Source organism: Pygocentrus nattereri, chromosome 1, assembly GCF_015220715.1.
Source record: "Pygocentrus nattereri isolate fPygNat1 chromosome 1, fPygNat1.pri, whole genome shotgun sequence".
NCBI classification, from domain to species: Eukaryota; Metazoa; Chordata; class Actinopteri; order Characiformes; family Serrasalmidae; genus Pygocentrus; species Pygocentrus nattereri.
This window is the reverse complement of record NC_051211.1, coordinates 5,248,658-5,267,337: the sequence shown is the minus strand read 5'-3', so window position 1 is coordinate 5,267,337 and position 18,680 is coordinate 5,248,658. Positions and strand designations below refer to the sequence as shown.

The window sequence follows — 18,680 nt, the reverse complement described above, 5'->3', positions numbered from 1 at the left end:
AGCTTCAAGGCTGGGAACGCAGCTGGGGACTAAATTAACAAATGAAATTCTTTCTAGCGGCTTGCTTTCTATCTGGCTTTGCTCGGCGGCCACGCTGGCATGCTAATATAAATAGTGGCAGGGAGCTCACCTGCATGTGGCTCCGAAGCCTGTGAGAAGACAGATGACTTCCTCTCTGGCTACCGTTCAGCGCCTCCATCAGTCTGCTCCCAGCCACATGGGGTTCATCTCAGGCTAGAGAGGGAAGAGGGGAGGGTTCGTCTGCAGACTCTCCTCATACTGGACGTGTACAGTAGTTGTGGCCAGAGACGGTGCATGGTCAAAAGTTCACTAGAGTCTGGAGACAGGCGAAATAAAATGTCTGGATGGAGTCCCTGGACGTCCTCTCGTTCAGGGTGAAAAAATAACACCGTCTGCTGCTTCGCCCTTCTCAGCCTAAACTGATCTACCCTTATTGCTCAATCACTGGGGACCTGCTGGATCTGGACCCCTCTGACAGAATGAATCTGACTAGCAGAGACAATATTGTCAGTGTTCAACAGTGGCCAAGGTTTTAAAGGGCCATTCTGGCCTAAAACCAACGTTTAATATGTTACTTTATGTAGTTTCCTTAAATACCTCAGCGTCATCGATTTGACAGAATTCACGATTCACACAAATATGTTTATGTAGAGGTGATGGGAACCAAATGTCTGACGAGTTGAATGCCTCTGAAAGCTCCTTCACAGAAGGTAATACATGAAATAATGCTTGAAATAAAATAATACACTCACCGGCCACAAATAACTTGTTATTTAACACTGTATAGACGTTACACCGCTGTTATTGGAAGAAAACCTTGTATCTCCATTTTTATCATTTTTCAGTTTCTGATATATTGTGATAGTGCCTGTTGCTCTTCATGTTATGTGTAAATTTCATGGTGAATGGACCAAAAGAAACAGCCCAAAATGACCTGGGAAAAAGTCTGGTTCCATTGACTTACATTAAAAGTGAAGCAGGTTTTTTCCTTCTCCTATAAAGTTACCATTCTGGAGATATGAGGTTTTCCTCCAACAGCAGTGATGTATAAAATAAATAAAAAAAATAAACCTCCGTTCTTCACATGAACTCTAAATGAAAAACACAGAATGTAGCAATATGAACATTATAAATGAAAAAAAGCAAAAAATAAATAAATAAATTACGTTACATTTACATTTATGTTTTACCCAAATTGCACGTGAAGTGTTATGTTGTACAGGGGAATTGTAATGAATTAACAACATAAGCATTATAAATAAGCACAAAAATATTTACAGTATAGGAATATTTTACACGTATTGCACATGGAGCATTGAGACATTAGGAACCATTGGGAACCCCCCCATCATTTCAAATAGCCCACCTTCATGTATTTACATTTACAGCGTTTCGCAGATACTCTTATCCAGAGTGACTTACAATCTGATGATTTTACACAGGTAGACGAAGGCCAGTGTTAGGAGTCTTGCCCAGGGACTCTTATTGGTGTAGTGTAGGGTGTTTACTCAGGTGGAGATTGAACCCCAGTCTACAGTGCAAAAGGCTGTGATGTTACCCACTACACTGCACCACCCATCATGTAGTATTATAGAAGTTCCTCCCACCTTCAAGACACATCAGAGGGTGGTTTTCTAGTCTTTAAAGCAGAAAATGTCCCTCTCGAGACTATCGTGGCATCATTGTAGGATGTGAATAGACATGTTTATGGCTACGTTATTCAGATTCGTCATAGTGCTCTTTTAAGGTCAATGGAGTTTAAATGTAAAATGTTTTTTTTTCATATATGGCACGTAAATTTCCCTTATTTTTCATTTTTCCCAAACAGACGACCTTACTTGTGGAGATTCCACCTTACCGAAACCAAAGAATATCCAGCCCGGTTCAGGTGAACTTCTACATATGCAATGGCAAAAGGAAGAGGAGCCAGTACCAGCGGTTCAACTACCTACCCCCTAATGGTAAAGCATTAATTCCATTCATTAGTTCAAAGCTTTTATTTTAGTCTCTGTTAAAAGCAATAAACAAACAAGCAATAAACCCACAAACATAACATTTTAGTTGACATTCTTGTGCCCTTTTCGGTGATGTAATGGTGCTTCTTGACTGCATCCTCACCTGGTAGCAGGGAAGTGGGAAGGTGTTTTGAGAAAATGGAAGCTAACGTTTTAAGCAGCATGCAAGATGTACAGAGTGACATCATTTAAAATGCTGTGCTTTTTCTTTTTCTCATCATATTTTTATAAATGTCAAATTGCTAATGCCCACTCTGCTCTCACGGTCAGTATGATGCAAATTTATGCTAATGTGAGGGGTGGAAACCCATTGTTGTCACACTCTTAGTCAAGCTACACACTGAGCTCCAACATAGGAGACAAAGCGGCTGGAAAAAAATGACAGATTCGTAACTTAGGACATTTTTACATTAGTTGAATTTGTACCTTCAAGAAACAGCATTAGGCGATTCAGGGCTCAGAATTAACCAACAATTTCCTACACATTTACACTGGATGTGCCCTCAAAGTGCCCAACGGTTGGCGAGGGAAGCAGTTCAGCTTGTTTTCATAAACATGCAGTGTAAAAAATTAAAATAATACCTCAAAGCTCACATGTGTCTTTAGAATGCTTGGATATGTTTACTTATGTATTAATTTACTTATTTATTTATGTATGTAATTTAATTTGTAGTTGTTGAATTCAGCCCCTTCAGCCTCACCCCTTCCTGCATCCCTGCTTTGGTCAATTGTCATTGACCAAAAACCATAAAACTGTGCAGTTCCAGATTTCTGGTGCCAAAGGTTCCAGCAGGGATGCGGGAGGAGTTTTACACTGGGGGGCACGTCCTCTCTCTGATCCTTCGTTCTGGATGAACTTCATGCAAAAGAACTGAGTGGCGACCAACCACATTGTTGATGTGTGGCGCAGTAACCGATTTTGCCACAGTCACATGGTGAGATTTACGCTGGAGCACAAATTAAGCGGGAGATAATGGTTGATAACACATTGTAACATTAAATGATTTGGATTAGATGAAGTTTATAAATGATATTAAGCTCAACTCTGGGGCTCTGATCTACAGTCCTGCACACCAGGTCCCTCTTCGCACCCCAGCCTTCTTGTGCTTTAGTGTGTAATGCAACCAAAGCGTCCAGCAGTTGCTGTAGTGAAAGTAGAGGAGCGAGTGCAGGTTTTGAAAAATATAAATAAGATATGAAATACAAACTCCACTCTAGAACAAGCACAGGTGAGTCTTTCCTATGCTCAAATTATTTTCACAAAATTTGTAGCGGCTACAATTTAGCTACTTTTCCAGAAAAGGTAGTGGCTACTTTTTAGCTACATTTTGAAAAGTAATGGCTACTTTTTAGTTACATTTTGAAAAGTAGTGGCTACTTTTTAGTTACATTTTGAAAAGTAATGGCTACTTTTTAGTTACATTTTGAAAAGTAATGGCTACTTTTTAGTTACATTTTGAAAAGTAATGGCTACTTTTTAGTTACATTTTGACAAGTAGTGGCTACTTTTTAGCTACATTTTGACAAGTAGTGGCTACTTTTTAGTTACATTTTGAAAAGTAATGGCTACTTTTTAGTTACATTTTGAAAAGTAATGGCTACTTTTTAGTTACATTTTGAAAAGTAATGGCTACTTTTTAGTTACATTTTGACAAGTAGTGGCTACTTTTTAGTTACATTTTGAAAAGTAATGGCTACTTTTTAGTTACATTTTGAAAAGTAATGGCTACTTTTTAGTTACATTTTGACAAGTAGTGGCTACTTTTTAGTTACATTTTGAAAAGTAATGGCTACTTTTTAGCTACATTTTGACAAGTAGTGGCTACTTTTTAGTTACATTTTGAAAAGTAATGGCTACTTTTTAGTTACATTTTGAAAAGTAATGGCTACTTTTTAGTTACATTTTGAAAAGTAATGGCTACTTTTTAGTTACATTTTGACAAGTAGTGGCTACTTTTTAGTTACATTTTGAATAGTAATGGCTACTTTTTAGTTACATTTTGAAAAGTAGTGGCTACTTTTTAGTTACATTTTGAAAAGTAATGGCTACTTTTTAGTTACATTTTGAAAAGTAATGGCTACTTTTTAGTTACATTTTGACAAGTAGTGGCTACTTTTTAGTTACATTTTGAAAAGTAATGGCTACTTTTTAGCTACATTTTGACAAGTAGTGGCTACTTTTTAGTTACATTTTGAAAAGTAATGGCTACTTTTTAGTTACATTTTGAAAAGTAATGGCTACTTTTTAGCTACTTTCAAAGCGCGATTGTCAGAATATTTGTGAATCTGCACCTGACACACCAAATAGGCCCAACTGACAGTGTGAACAAGACACTGCATTTAATCACGTCTGAAAGAAAGAAACAATTGAAAAGCTGCAAATATCCAAAAATATCAGCAAAAAGTGAGTTTAAGTGACAAACAATCAAACTTACACAACCAAAGGCGTGATATCCAACAAAAATTAAGACTAAAGGCAAAATCAATTGTTCCGGGTTTTTTTTTTTTACACAATTCAACAAAACTAATACAAACCAAACAACTTTGTGCAAAACACGTCAACTCTTGAAATTAAATTGAAGCCTGTAGCAAAATTGAAGTGAAAATTTTTGCTATAGCTACATAAAAATTTGTAGGTGCTACAGCTCCTGGCTGCATTCAATAAAACTGTAGTGGATGCAGCTCCTGGCTACTTAGCACCTCCCCCATCCCTGGAAATGCATCAGTGATAATCACAATAAACAATTCTTCCACCAAGCAATGAAGTTATAATGATAACGTTTTTAATAACTTCAACATTTACAAAAACTAAACAAAATAGACTTATTTGTGTATATCGAGCACTTTACATCGACATGGCTCAGACAGTCGGACTTTTAAACCGGAATTGTCCGTTTTCTAATCCAGCGGCTCGGTGAAGGGGATGAGTTAGCGATGAAGTGAATTACTCCCACTGCTAAAGTCATCTCCATAAACATGCTCTTTTCCATACCTGTTAAGTTATAGGAGCACTGGAAGGGCGACGGCGGGGTGGAGCTGACTATGTGAAAGCTAGTATTCACGTGCCAGCCAGTTGTCAGATGAAATTTTAGGTAAAGAAAAAAAAAAAAATGACCCAACCTTTAAAAAGTCCAAACCACTCCTAATTGCCCCAGGATTAGGGTGCGTAACCAGTGGGTGGTTCAAAGCTGTGATTCAGAGCCAGCCGTGCCTGGCCCTGCCCTGTCTCTCTCAGACTAGCCACTGCAAGGACTCTCTGTCCCCTCTCACAGAGCCGCACTGTCCTCCCAGATCAGACACTGGGCACCTGGAGGAATGGAGCAGATTCACCATAGCTGACCAATAGATCCATCTCATCTGAGCTTAAAGGGGAATTCCACCTATTGTGCAAAAATATCTGCGTAATTAAATAGTTACGATGCAAATACATTCAGATTCATTCAATCAGAGCGGTTTGGTGTGAAACGCTCCGTTCTAGAGAAACTTGCCGAGTCAGAACTGCTCACAGTGGTGGTGATAGGAACCAGACGTCCACCTCTACAAGCTCCCTCACAGAAAGTTATTACGTGAAATGGTTTGAATACGCTGTCTGATGTCTGAGGTGTGAGAAGATTTTAGCCTTAAACCTCCTTTCTAAAAGCCAGAGTTTCAAGCGGGGTATTAAAGGGCAAAATAGTCCCCCCAAAAACTAATAAATGCATTTAAAGTCCATCCATCCATCCATTTTCTAAGCCTCTTCTCCGTCAGGGTCGCGGGGGGTGCTGGAGCCTATCCCAGCAGTCTTCGGGCGGAGGGCAGGACACACCCTGGACAGGTCGCCAGTCCATCACAGGGCAGACAGTCAGACACAGACAGTCACTCACACACTCGGGCAATTTAGCACGTCCAATTGGCCTGACTGCATGTCTTTGGACTGTGGGAGGAAACCGGAGAAAACCCATGCAGATACGGGGAGAACATGCAAACTCCACACAGAGAGGACCCCAGTCACCCGGCCGGGGAATCGAACCCAGGCCCTCCTCACTGTGAGGCGACAGCGCTACCCACCACGCCACCGTGCCGCCCTTGCATTTAAAGTAAAACTTTTTTTTACATTTATTTAGATTTAGCACTATTTTGGCATCATCAGCAATACATATAAAACTCAGAAGGCTCGTGTGGGTTCACTGGTGGTTTTGCATAGTAAATAAAATGGCTATATTTGTGATGTAGCCATGCCAACCCCTGGTTCCTATCACCGCCACTGTAAAGACATCTGATCACTGATTTCTCTAGAATGAAGCCGTTCACATCAAAGTATTCTGAATAGCTTTGTTTACATCTACGACCGAGTTATGCAGAGATTTTTAAATATTGGTGGAATTTCCCTTTAAGTATTTTGCAACATGTTCTGTTGCTTACTGCAATGTGCTGAAATGGGAATTTCAGTTTCAGTTCAACTTTTTTAAGCTTTCTGCGTAATTCCATCATGACGTCAGTCAAAAATGACAATGATGGATTTAAAAAAAAGAATAAACTTGGTGGAGTTCCCCTTTACAGGACTTCTCCCAACATATTTCAACCTAATCTCCATCTGCTGCATCTGAATACGGTTGATAACCACAGACTAGAATTTCAGCTCGTTTCCCTGCACTTAGAAAAGAACATTCAAAATGCGCTTATAATACAGGGAGATTCACTTGAAAGAGGCCCCAGATATTCTGTAATAACTCTCGCTAGGACTGAACGAAATAATGTGCAAAGAGCTCCTCAGTATATGGAGCTCCGAACAAGCCGGGATCCCCCTCCGTCAGAGCGATGAGGAAGGTGCCGGACAGCCATCGCGACATTTAACCTTCGTGTGTCTTCTGTACTCCTTCATGTGTCTGGCAGAAAACGGAGATCATTTTCAGCCTTGCATGTGATGCAGTCAATTATATATACGTTAAGGTATGTCACGTATTTTTTTGGCTCAGATTGCTTCATCCTAACGAGAGTTACAACAGAATACCCGAGGCCTCTTTCGAGTGAATCTCTCTGTAGAAGTCAATGGGCAGTTGCAGAATTCTGCAAATGTTTGAAATATGTGTCTATGAGGGAAAAGGCTGAAACAAAAGAGATGCAGTAGATAGAAATTGGACTGAAAAGCGCTGGAGTACTCCTTTAAAGTCAGGTGGAAGATGGATCAGATGGTCGGATGGCCTCTCCATTTCTCCTCTCCACTTCATGTAGATGTATGTAGGGGGCAGTCGTGGGCTGGAGGTTAGCCTTGTGACCAGAAGGTCGCCAGCTCAATCCCCTGCACCGACAGGGCATAACTGAAGTGCCCTTGAGCAAGGCACCTAACCCTCAACTGTTCCCTGGGCACCATGGATAGGGCTGCCCACCACTCCGGGCAGGTGAGCTCACTGCCCCCTAGTGTGTGTTGTATACACTGTTGTGTATGTGGTCTTTCACTGCACAGACGGGTCAAATGTGGAGGTGAAATTTCCCCGTTGTGGGACTAAGGCTCTTAAAAAGAGGGTTCTTTGAGGGTTCTTTAGTAAAGAAAATGGTTCTATAAAGAACCAAAGAGATTCAAAGAGCTAAATTGATTAAATCGTTCTTTGCATCATGAATGGGTTCTCATAGTGTTACAATGAGTCTGTATACATGCCGTCAATAATCTACTTCATGATCAGATTTCCGCAGTTATCAGATTATTCAAATGGTCATGTAAACACCGTACTCCGATCTAAAAATCTGATTAAGAGATCTGATAAAGAGGCTGGATTTTAGCTCAGTAATCAGATTTCTCAGTCCATGTAGACTCGTAATCTGATTTCTCTCGGATTTCTCAGTTTGCGCATGCGCGAGATCAGACGGTAGACATCGCAAGACGCAGCAAAACACTTGGAGCGGCGCTGAAACCAAACACGAAATAGAGGATTTGAATATTCTTCGTCTTCTAGATGGTGTATGTTCATATTTTCAGTTTTCAGTTCAAGTTTTTTAAAAGCTCACGGTATGAAGTTTCAGTTTTACATTATGTTTATGTCACATCTTCTATTGGCTGGTTGCAAAGCAGAAATCTGATGACTGTCTGACTCATGTAGACCCAGAGTTTCCCCATTATCTGATTACTCGAGTGCATGTGAACAATTTGATCAGATTACTGACAAAATCTGATTTTCTACAGTTATCTGATTATTGGGTGCATGTAAACGCACTCAGTGTCAAGTCTGTAACAGTAGAAGAACCCTGTTTGGTACTGTATGGAACCCTTTTGAAAAACGTAAGCCGTGGTATGTGATAACCCTGAGATTTTAAGGGGTTAAACATATTTCTGATTTCTTCACTTTGAACCCCTCGTCTAAAGTAGATGAATGAACTGATTGAATTGCATGATGTGAGTTTCTGTGTATTTTCAGTGCAGCTTTCCGTTTGCTTCATTGAGTAATTACCTGATAACATTTCTAGAGGAGTCGTCTCCATAGCAACCCAGTTAGATCCAGACAAAATTCATGCAAGGTAGTAAGTAGAACGCTAAATAGATGGCTCTGTACCTTAAAGAGACCCTTTAAAGATTGAACCATCGCTGCATCTTCTGTAAACAGATGCCGACTCACCACAGGGACTCCCAGTGTTTGTATGATTTGTGTGCGTAATGCATGCTGGGAAATGTAGTAAGAATCATGATCATTCTGTCAAGCTGATGAGGCTGAGAGACGTCACGCTGCGCTACAGAACAGTGCCGTAACACAACAAATAACATGTTAAACTCTAGACTGCCCCAAGGGGTGGTCAGGTCACAGGTGTTCAGCCTTCTTCAAAACACAAACACAAGTTCCCGAGCCTCTGAGGTTGCCAAGCGGCACATATGTGCAGCTGCGAGGTTATAAGCATAGACATGTGCTCGTCTCATAGACACTGCATCAGCCTGTCATGTGATTGATGCCTCATTTCCTCCAGTCAGACCTAAAATAGGTGTCTGGGTTCTATTTTAAACCTGCGGTTGGTGAGTTCCTCTTCTTCTGCATGGTGTCGACAGGATCCCAAGCAAAACTCAAAGCCCTCTGAGGTGGAGGGTGGAGCGTGTGGCTTTAACTGATGTCTCAATCTCAAGTGAAAGAGCTTATGTTGCAGTATTGTGGTTTCTAGAAGGGTCAGTGGTGACGTCAGGGTAGCGTTACTTATATGGTTACTTAAGGGGAGGTGAGATCAGACAACTGATAGCATGTGCTTGAAATTGCTCATTCCAATAAACCACTGGAAAGCGTTTCACACAGATTATTCCACTGCCTGCACTTACCTTAAAATAAAATGTAGTTAGGTATTGCATAGATGAGGGAAGACGGGGTGTTTTACCATAGAAAAGTCTACCACACTTCCCAAAAAGGCGGGACAGTATGTGAAGTGCTAATCAAACCAGTGGTTGTTGATTATTGAACTGGGCTTTGGGCTCATTTTTTTTTTTTGCCATTTTTCTGTTAAACGAGTCTTCAGCTGCGTAACCATGGGGGCTTTTTGCACTTCATGATGTGCCAAATAATGTAGAATTTGAATTCTTCATTTTGGCCTTCATGTTGTGTCACATTGTTACAATGAAAATGGTCCAAAATCACTTGGAATAAAAATCTGCTTACCTGAACCCCTTACAATCTCAGGCTTATTACATACTAAGGCTTATTATTCAGTAATAGCACTCTTAATAAGGTGGTTCTTTAAGGGTTCTTCAGTAAAGAAAATGGTCCTATAAAGAACATATTTAGCTAAAACTATTAAAGGGTTCTTTGCATCATGAAAAGGTTTGTAAGTGTGCTGTCGATGGTTCTATATAGAACATTTTTAAAAAGTGTTCTATATAGCACCCAAAAGGGTTCTTATATGGCCATAATGTCAAGCTTGTAACAACAGAAGAGCCTTTTTGCGTGCCGTATAGAATCTTTTTCAAAGAGGTTCTATATATAGCCATCTACAGCACATTCTCCATCAGTCTGAAGAACTATTTCATGATGCAAGGAACCCTTTAACCATGCAAAGGGTTCTTTGAGTGCTCACGGTTCTTTATAGAACCATTTTCTTTGAATTGATTCATTGATTTCCTTGAAGAACCATCTTTTCTAAGAGCGTACAGAGACTTCACTGCAAAGTGGCCAAGCTTGTCTTAGATTATAGAAGTGTGTGTTAAACTTTGGGCCATTTAAGGGGTTAAGATTTTCTTTTAAACTTTAAACTTTTAAACTTTTCTCATAAAGTTAACATGAGGTTCTGCTATGACAGCAACAATATTTCTTTCAACGTTAAGAGTGCTTTCAAAGGTGTGCAAGTTATTCACTAATACTGCCCCACACATATACACCCACCCATACCATGAGAGATGCTGATTTTGAACTTTACACTGGTAACAATCGGGTCCTTTACTTTGGCTTGGAAAACACAATATCCATTGCTTCCATAAACAATCTGAAAGATGGACCACAATGCACTGTTCCACTGTGCATCAGTCCATTTCAGATAAGCTTGAGTCACAGAAGTCTGGACAAATGTGGACAAATCAAAGCCTCAACTGAAATTCATAAATATGGATTTTTCTTGGATGCTCCATTCATACTGAAGCATAAATACATCACGTGTTTGAACATTTCACAATGATCTTGGTCTTATGGGGCCCTGCCTTGACAGTGTGTTATAGGCATCAACTTCAGGTATATATTCACAAAGAACTGTATGAAGGTGAAAAGGTAAAACATTTAATACCTTAATTACACATGAAATCGGATTTAAAAATCACTGCTTTCTGTTTTTAGTTACATTTCACATACTTTCCCAACTTTTTTAGACATGATGATATATTGAATTTAAATGAATAAAATATTGTTGAAAATTTTAAAAATCCAAAATATCAAAGCTGTATAGTCCTTATATGGATACAAGCTCGCAAACTCTCACAATGTCAGGGCTATCTTCATAGTATATCATAGACAGAAGCATCTTTAACTCATTTAAATTCCTAGATTTATTGCATCCTAGGGATTATTATTTAGCAATTATGTGGTATATAATACAGACTGTCTCAGATATTGTTAAATTAGGTGTAATAAAAGTCTGGACCCACTGATGGAACCTGGCCATTTAAAGACATTACTAAGGGCTTGCTAATAATATGAATGGCCATTCAGTTTCTTTATAGAGCATTAAGGCTGAATTGTTCAAGCACAGCAGACGTCTGAAGGATAGACAGCGAGAAAGTATAAATGTCAGAATAGCAGTCCATTCCCAAAAGAAAGAATGCTGTACGTCCCTGCTTGACCCGTTTCTTAAATTGAATCGCGTGTCCAAACGCAAAAGGCCCTTCAATTTTCTCAAACCAAAGATGTATCAGTAAATTAAACAGTTTGATTCTTCAGATGAGTCTGTGTAATTATCTAGATTTTTATGCCTAATTAATTAAAATCTGCATAACTCTGTCGGAGCTGGAGCAGCAAAATATCTCATAATGCATGCTCATGGCATATTAGCTCTGGGGAAAGCTCCAAAGAAAATAGCCTTTTATTTTAGAAGCAGCTGGAAGTCTCTTGTGGTGATGATTCATCCCTTTTTTTCCCCCTTCTTTCTTTAAATATTTTCAGTTGGGCGGGAGCACGTTGCTTCAGACACACGGTCTCATTGATGAGAATGTTTGTTTGGCTCTGGGTTTCCTAGCCACAAACCCACTCCATCTCACCAGCTCACATGAAGTCACATGAGCCTACTGTGCGTGTTTATTCCTTCTTTTTTTCTTGTGGTCTCTCTCAGTTCCCACCATAAAGACGGAGCCCCATGATGACTATGACCTCCCTCACGTGTGCGCTCAGCAGCATCCCTCCAGCCTCACCTTGCCCTCCAAGCAGTACTACGCTCAGCAAGCCCTGCCTTCGGATCACAGGGCCAGCGTTACGGCCGTCTATGCGGTCAGCCCTCCGAGACTTGCGGCCAAACCTTCGTCCCTGTCCTGCTCTTCTTCCTCCCCCAGCACCAGCCCCAAGATGCAGGATCTCTCCCCCACACACTTCGTCCCCCAGTGCCTCTCCACAGGTGCCAACCCTGGGCCAGTCGTCATCCCTCACGTCTCCGCCATCCAGCCCACGCCGGGCCGCTATCAGCAGGCCGTCCTCTACCCATCAGGTAGCGCCTCCTCTTCTCCAGGCTCTCATCCCTCGACCCCAAGCTCTGCTCCTGAGCTCGTCTTCAACTCCAGCCAAGGTCTGGCCCCCTCGCCAGTGTCCAGCGAGACACCGACGCTGCCAAAAGCACCAGCAAGGAGTGGATCTTCTCCGCTTTTGCAAGACGAGGGAGCTCCTCCAATGCTGGCTGTGAGCATCAAGCAGGAGCCCCAGGAACTGGATCAAATGTACCTAGATGACGGTAAGTCTAGTACAATCAGTGTTAATGTACACCTGTTAGATGGTGGTGGGACCACCAGAGTATATCACCTTATTAACCGTATTACAAACACCTTCCTATCTTTTTGTCTTAAGATCTGACAGATGTTTCACAAATTCGTATTACAGAAGCAAATCTGATCTTAATTTAATAATCTTATCTTAGAGCGTCTTATCTCATGTTAGGAAATCTTAACTTTCTCCAGCAAATTCAACAATCAACTGTCATGTCTGTCACCTAGCAACCGACCATACGCACACAGCTGAGACGTAAACACGTAATCAAAGCAATCATGATAGCTAACCAGACAGCTAGCTACAGTTAAAAAGTGAAAACTGAAGTTAAGAAGTTGTGAGAGCGCCCCCTGCTGTTTACCAGAGCGTCGCTGCTCCCCAGTTTCAGTTTCATTTCCCAAACGCTTTAGCCAAACGCGCTAACGTTGTTCTAATACTAAACAGACACAGGTTCAGCTCTGTCTCCTCATTATTCACCACCATCACTGTAATATTTTATCTGATGGGTTTTCATCAACATTAACACACGGCGGTAATAAGATGGGGTGGTGGAGGTCGTGTCTGCAGCGTCTGGGGTTTTTAAAATGCTGTTAAAAGAAAACGGACAAGTCAAAGCACCGTTTTCAGTGTAGATAAAGAACAAAGCCTCGTATCTCCAAAATGGTAACTTTACAGGAGAAGGAAACACCCAGCTGTACTTCTAATGTAAGTCAATGGAACCAGAAGTTTTCCCCCAAGTAACTACAGTGAACTGAGCTGCCTGACACTTCAGAAAACAATAGAAAGACGGTTAAAACAGAAGTTAAGACTCCTCTGTTTATCCTAAAGTTAGGACAGTATTTAGGAGTTTTAGTCTAGTCAGGATGTTTCTGTGACACTGTCTTATCTGGAGTTAATGCAGATACGATTCCAGACTGTAATATGACCCCTGTTTCCAAAATCATATTTCTAATATTTCTACCACTCTATTTTTCATTCTTGTGCACTTATTAGTGATATAATAGTGTTTGGTGACTTTATCCTCACCTGGATAAAAAAAAGTTGAGTTGTTTCTCAGTTCCACTTTACAGTAACTCCACCCTTAAAGGAACACGGGTTTATGAATGGTTTGAATTTAGTTTATTAATGGTTATTAATTAGGTCATAAACACCTTAAAAATCATTAAAAACAGTTATAACACACGTGTAAAGGGCAACAGTGTGCTGCTCTATCTGATGAATATTGATTAAGCTGACCGGTTTAATGCTGACCGATGGAGTAGACAAAGCAATAAAAGCAGTCAGCAAGATCTGAGCTTTAACAGTGTGGGCTCACTATTTGGCAAGCAACACTGTTTATGTATGTCTCAAAATAGCATGTTATTGATGTTTGAAGTGTTCATGATTAATTAATAAACTATATATTTTTTAATTTATACACCCTTTGTTTATGAAGATAGTCTTATTATTTATATTCTCAAAAACAGTGGCCTCAAAATTGTAATTGATGACCCTGATTTAGTTTTAATATGAAAAAACTCCAGCAGCACTGCTGTGTCTGATCCACTCATACCGGCACAACACAAACTAACCACCCAAATAATACCTGCTCTGTGAGGGTCCATGGGGGTCCTGACCACTGAAGAACAGGGTAACAGAGTATCAGAGAAACAGATGGACTACAGTCTGTAACTGTAGAACTACAGAGTGCAGCTATACAGTAAGTGGAGCTGATAAAGTGGACAGTGAGCGTCGAAACGAGGAGGTGGTCAGAACGTTCTGCCTGATCATCAATGTGAGTTTAGTTGATCTCTCATTTTTCACAGTTTATTGTTCCTGCCGATGCTTGATGGCCTACTGGCAGCTGTGCTAGATAAATCTCAGTTCTAACGTGCATATTTATTTCATTTAAAGGGCATTTATGAACAATAATTTTGCATTTATTTAGGCTCTTGTGTTGTCCAGTTGTTTTGAGTGGTCAGGGCATTAAAACTTGCTCTCTCATAGCATAGCACCTTCCAACCGAGGTCCTAATGACCTCTTCCGCACTCCACAAGCTTTGATTTGTTTGTTGCTGTTAGTAAGAGCTTTATTCTGGCAACTCTTCAAAATAGCATCAGCGTAGATGTGGTGCTTGACTGTTGCTTTGGAGACTTTCTCACTTCAGCATGAAACCAAACACCCCTGTAGCCCAACATGTCTTTGGTTTATTTTATGGATTCCTCACGTTTCCGGCCGTTTATAGAGAAGATTAGTAGTAGATTTAAGTCAGCTCTGTTAGCTTTACTGAACACACTGAACTTTGTTTGAATTATGTAAAACGCTTCTTAGCATTGCCAGTAATTTGACGCTCTAAGAAGAAGGTTTGGGGGAAAAAGGCATTAGTAGTTTTATACGTGGAATAAAAGTTTGTATTTTACCCCTATATGAACATTAAACGTTACATGTCCTGATTTCCTGTTTTCATTTGCTTGCTTACTTGCCTATGCATGTACTTACTTACTTATGTACTTAAATATTTACTTAGCTTCTTAAATACCTATGTACTTAATTACTTATGTACTAATGTATTTACATACTTAATTGCTTACTTATGTACTTACATACCTACATGCGTACTTACATGCTTAATTACTTATGTTATGTTCTTACATACTAACTTCAGTATTTACATACTTAATTACTTACTTATGTACTCATATACTTATTTACTTACATACATACTTAATTACTTAATTATTTATGTATGTACTTACATGTATGTACTTATACTTATTAATTTATCTACTTACATGCATACTTTCATGCTTATTATCGCTTCTGGTGAGCTTTATGAGGTGATAATAATTCTGAACCTGATTATATGACTGAAAATGTATAGACTTTGCAGTTGTAGCTCATAAACAACATCTTTCCTGTTATTAAAAGCACTACTCTATGTGACCTGAGTCCTATCGATGACCAAAGAGGAATCTGTTGAAGTATTCCTGACACCACATGCTTGGCAGAAGGTCTGATTTCAACACTCAGCGTAGTGCTGTGGTGGAGGGAAAGGGAGAAGATATAAATCATCTACACTGGTGGTCTTTCAGCAGCGTCTGTTCACTCCCACGTGGCCATTTTACCCTTGATTTCCGTAGCAGGTACAGAGCTGTGCCATTCTAGGTTACATTCTCGGTTTATTGATGTTTGAAGTGTTCATGATTAATTAATAAACTATATATTTTTTAATTTATACACCCTTTGTTTATGAGGACAGTCTTATTGTAAAGCATCACCGTTTCTCAGAAACAATGGCCTCAAAATTGTAATTGATGACCCTGATTTAGTTTTAAAATATGGAAAAACTCCAGCAGCACTGCTGTGTCTGATCCACTCGTACCGGCACAACACAAACTAACACACCAGCACCACGTCTGCTGAGAATGATTTTTTGTTTATAAGGACAGTCTTATTGTAAAGCATCACCGTTTCTCAGAAGCAGTGGCCTCAAAATTCCTCTTTGGTCATGGATGGGACTCAGTATGACCACATATGTTGGTCACATGACCATTTTACCCTTGATTTCCGTAGCAGGTACAGAGCTGTGCGAAAGTCAGAGATCATCCTTCATGTATTTATTTTCCAGTCAAAACAACGATTAAGTACAAGTGTTTCTGGGGAGATTGGATACAAGATAGGTGAAAATAAGAGTTTCCAAAACTAAAGTTCAAAAAATAATTAAAACCTACAGAGAAAACCACCTGCAAGAAGTGGAGGACCACCACTGTCTCCGCACTTAAAGCCTCCACAGGTGATTCTGTCAAGAAACCCTTACACGGCGCTAAAATCTTCCGTATAAAAAAGGAAAATGTTTCACTGCTAGTTACCTGGAAAATTTCTGTTATTTCACAATTAGTCTGTATTTTTAAAAAACTGCATATTTTCTGTAAATGTTTTGCTAAATTCTATTTCTGCTGGGGAATTCTGTTAAAAAGCAGAACACATATATTAATTTAAAATGTTTTTACAACCAGCCTGTATTTTAAAAAATTGATATTTTCTGTACATTTATTGCTAGATTGTGTATAAAAGAAGAGCACCACATAGGTTTGCAAATCCACTATTTGCAATAAATCCACTTTTAAATCCACTAACAAATCTATTAATTTAAGAACATCTCCATTATTTTACAATCAGTCCATATTAAAAAATATATATATTTTTCCTCCATAAATTTACAGATGCCGTCTGTTTAAAAACAGATTATATATATATATATATATATATATATATATATATATATATATATACATATATATATATATATAAATGGATTCTTATATATATATATATATATATATATATATATATATATAAATAATCTGTAATATATAAAAAAAATATATATATATATATATATATATAAATAATCTGTAATATATATATATATAAGAACACTTTTGCAACACTGAACTTTGGAGGTGTGTCTGCAGACCAGATGAACTGAAAGTGAGTCTCCTGAAAAGAATGAAAGCATCAAATCCTAAAAAAAAAAGGTTTTCTATTTAGTTATTGAGGTTTCTGTGTAATTTTGGGTTAAATATATGTTTGCTGCTTTTTTCCTGGCGCTGAAAAATGAATAACTTGTACTTAATGGTTGTTTTGACTGGAAAAGACATAAATGAAGGGTGGTCTCCGTCTATACGGCCAATATTTGACTAAAAACAGAACAGATCGAGTCTCATTATCAGTTTTGTGGCCCTGATTTAGTTCTGACAGGATGGAAGCACTAGTGAATTTGTTGACCTCATTTGTGTCCCATGTTCTTTTATGAAGTTGAAAAATAGCTCATACTCTTCTAAGCATGTACACAGGGCAGGATGAGGGATTGTGGTCAAGCCGTAATGCGGTCAGGGAGATTAGGGTTTTTATGTGTTGGCTTGTCAAATTATTACCTGCCATTTCTCCTCTGGCAAGCTGTGGATGTTTTATTGAGCACTCAGCGCTAATACGGCTCATTAGGCCTCGGCAGCTAATGGTCATTACGTTTTTTGGCCAGGATTCAGTTTTCAGGCACCCCGTTTCTTTAAGGTCTTGTCAACCACAGCTATTTTATCACATCGAGCTAAACAGAAGCAACTTAACTGGAGATTTGATGTGTACTTGGCACCGGCTACTCATTCTCAGTCTATATTTAATGTAAATTCTTATCAGGTGTTAATTCTCTCGCACACCAGTCATGTGCCCAATCCTCGTTTTGTTTATCTTGTGCTACTTTAAGGCTGTCCTGCAATCTGAAGGTTTTATCTTCATTATCCACTGTGGTTGCCTCTGATAGGGTCCACTGGTGTAGCCAGGGCTTCCCTTGGGTTACTCCGAGGTTCCAGAGGTCTTTCCTCATGGAAACTCTTACTAGCCCTGGCTGCAAGCCTGGCTCCAACATCTCCTCCAGCTTCTGAATGCGAGGGGCCTCACTGGTATAAAGTATACGGACTTGGCAAGCCTCCGGACCAAAGTCTGCTACAGACATGGATCCAGAGCTGCAGGGTCAGAGCCTGTAGGGCCTAATATGGGGACTACCCAGTTTTAATACATATTGTGAGCCAGGCATCTGCAGCAAATGCTCCTATTAAAACCCCATGGGGTGACCCTGGGGCAGATTAGAAGTTCATTTGGAGTCCCAGAGGAGCCAGTATGTTTATAACCATGAACAGGTCTTTAAGAACATTGAGGGGTTTATGTAATGAGCTGCAATGTTTATGGTTACACTACTGTTTAATAGTGTCTGTGCATGTAGGCTATGGCAATTCACTATTAATAGAGTCCATGGAAGCATGCAGGTTGATCAAGAGTCTTGCACCAAAAGGCTTAAACTTACGTCTCGTCATAAGGTTCTATCTGCGTTCTGAGCAGTTTTGAGATGTTGAGCTTCAAATATTTTGCATTTTAAATGGCAAAACTGATATGTTGAAAATGCCTCTCTGACTCCTGAATATATGAGACAACCTACCTTTAATCTAAATGCACAATAACTAGATCCCATCAAATTTGTAAAAGATGGAACGTTTTTTTGGACCTGGTCAAATGCGACCAGAACCTTCTAATCCTAAGAACTCACTCTCTGAGTGGAATTATAAGGTTCTGTCTGGCAAAACATGAAAAGAAGCAACGATTTTAAAGGAAGAGAAACAGTTTATACTCGTAATTTGTTTTAAAAACATAAAATTAGTTTTTATAAGAAAGTGTCATGTGTCATCTACGTGCATCAATGTTAAATTGAATGTTT

General features: G+C 39.5%; 1 protein-coding gene across 1 annotated transcript in view; it reads left to right on the top strand.

Annotated features, from left to right (window-relative positions):
* The window catches only part of nfatc1 (nuclear factor of activated T cells 1), a 92,242-nt gene that overhangs the window by 58,285 nt on the left and 15,277 nt on the right, over window positions 1-18,680 (top strand). Inside the window, exons 8-9 of the mRNA XM_017700612.2 lie at window positions 1,850-1,982; window positions 11,793-12,401. Of these exons, the coding sequence (XP_017556101.2) occupies window positions 1,850-1,982; window positions 11,793-12,401 (742 nt within the window). The remainder of the gene's footprint in view (window positions 1-1,849; window positions 1,983-11,792; window positions 12,402-18,680) is intronic.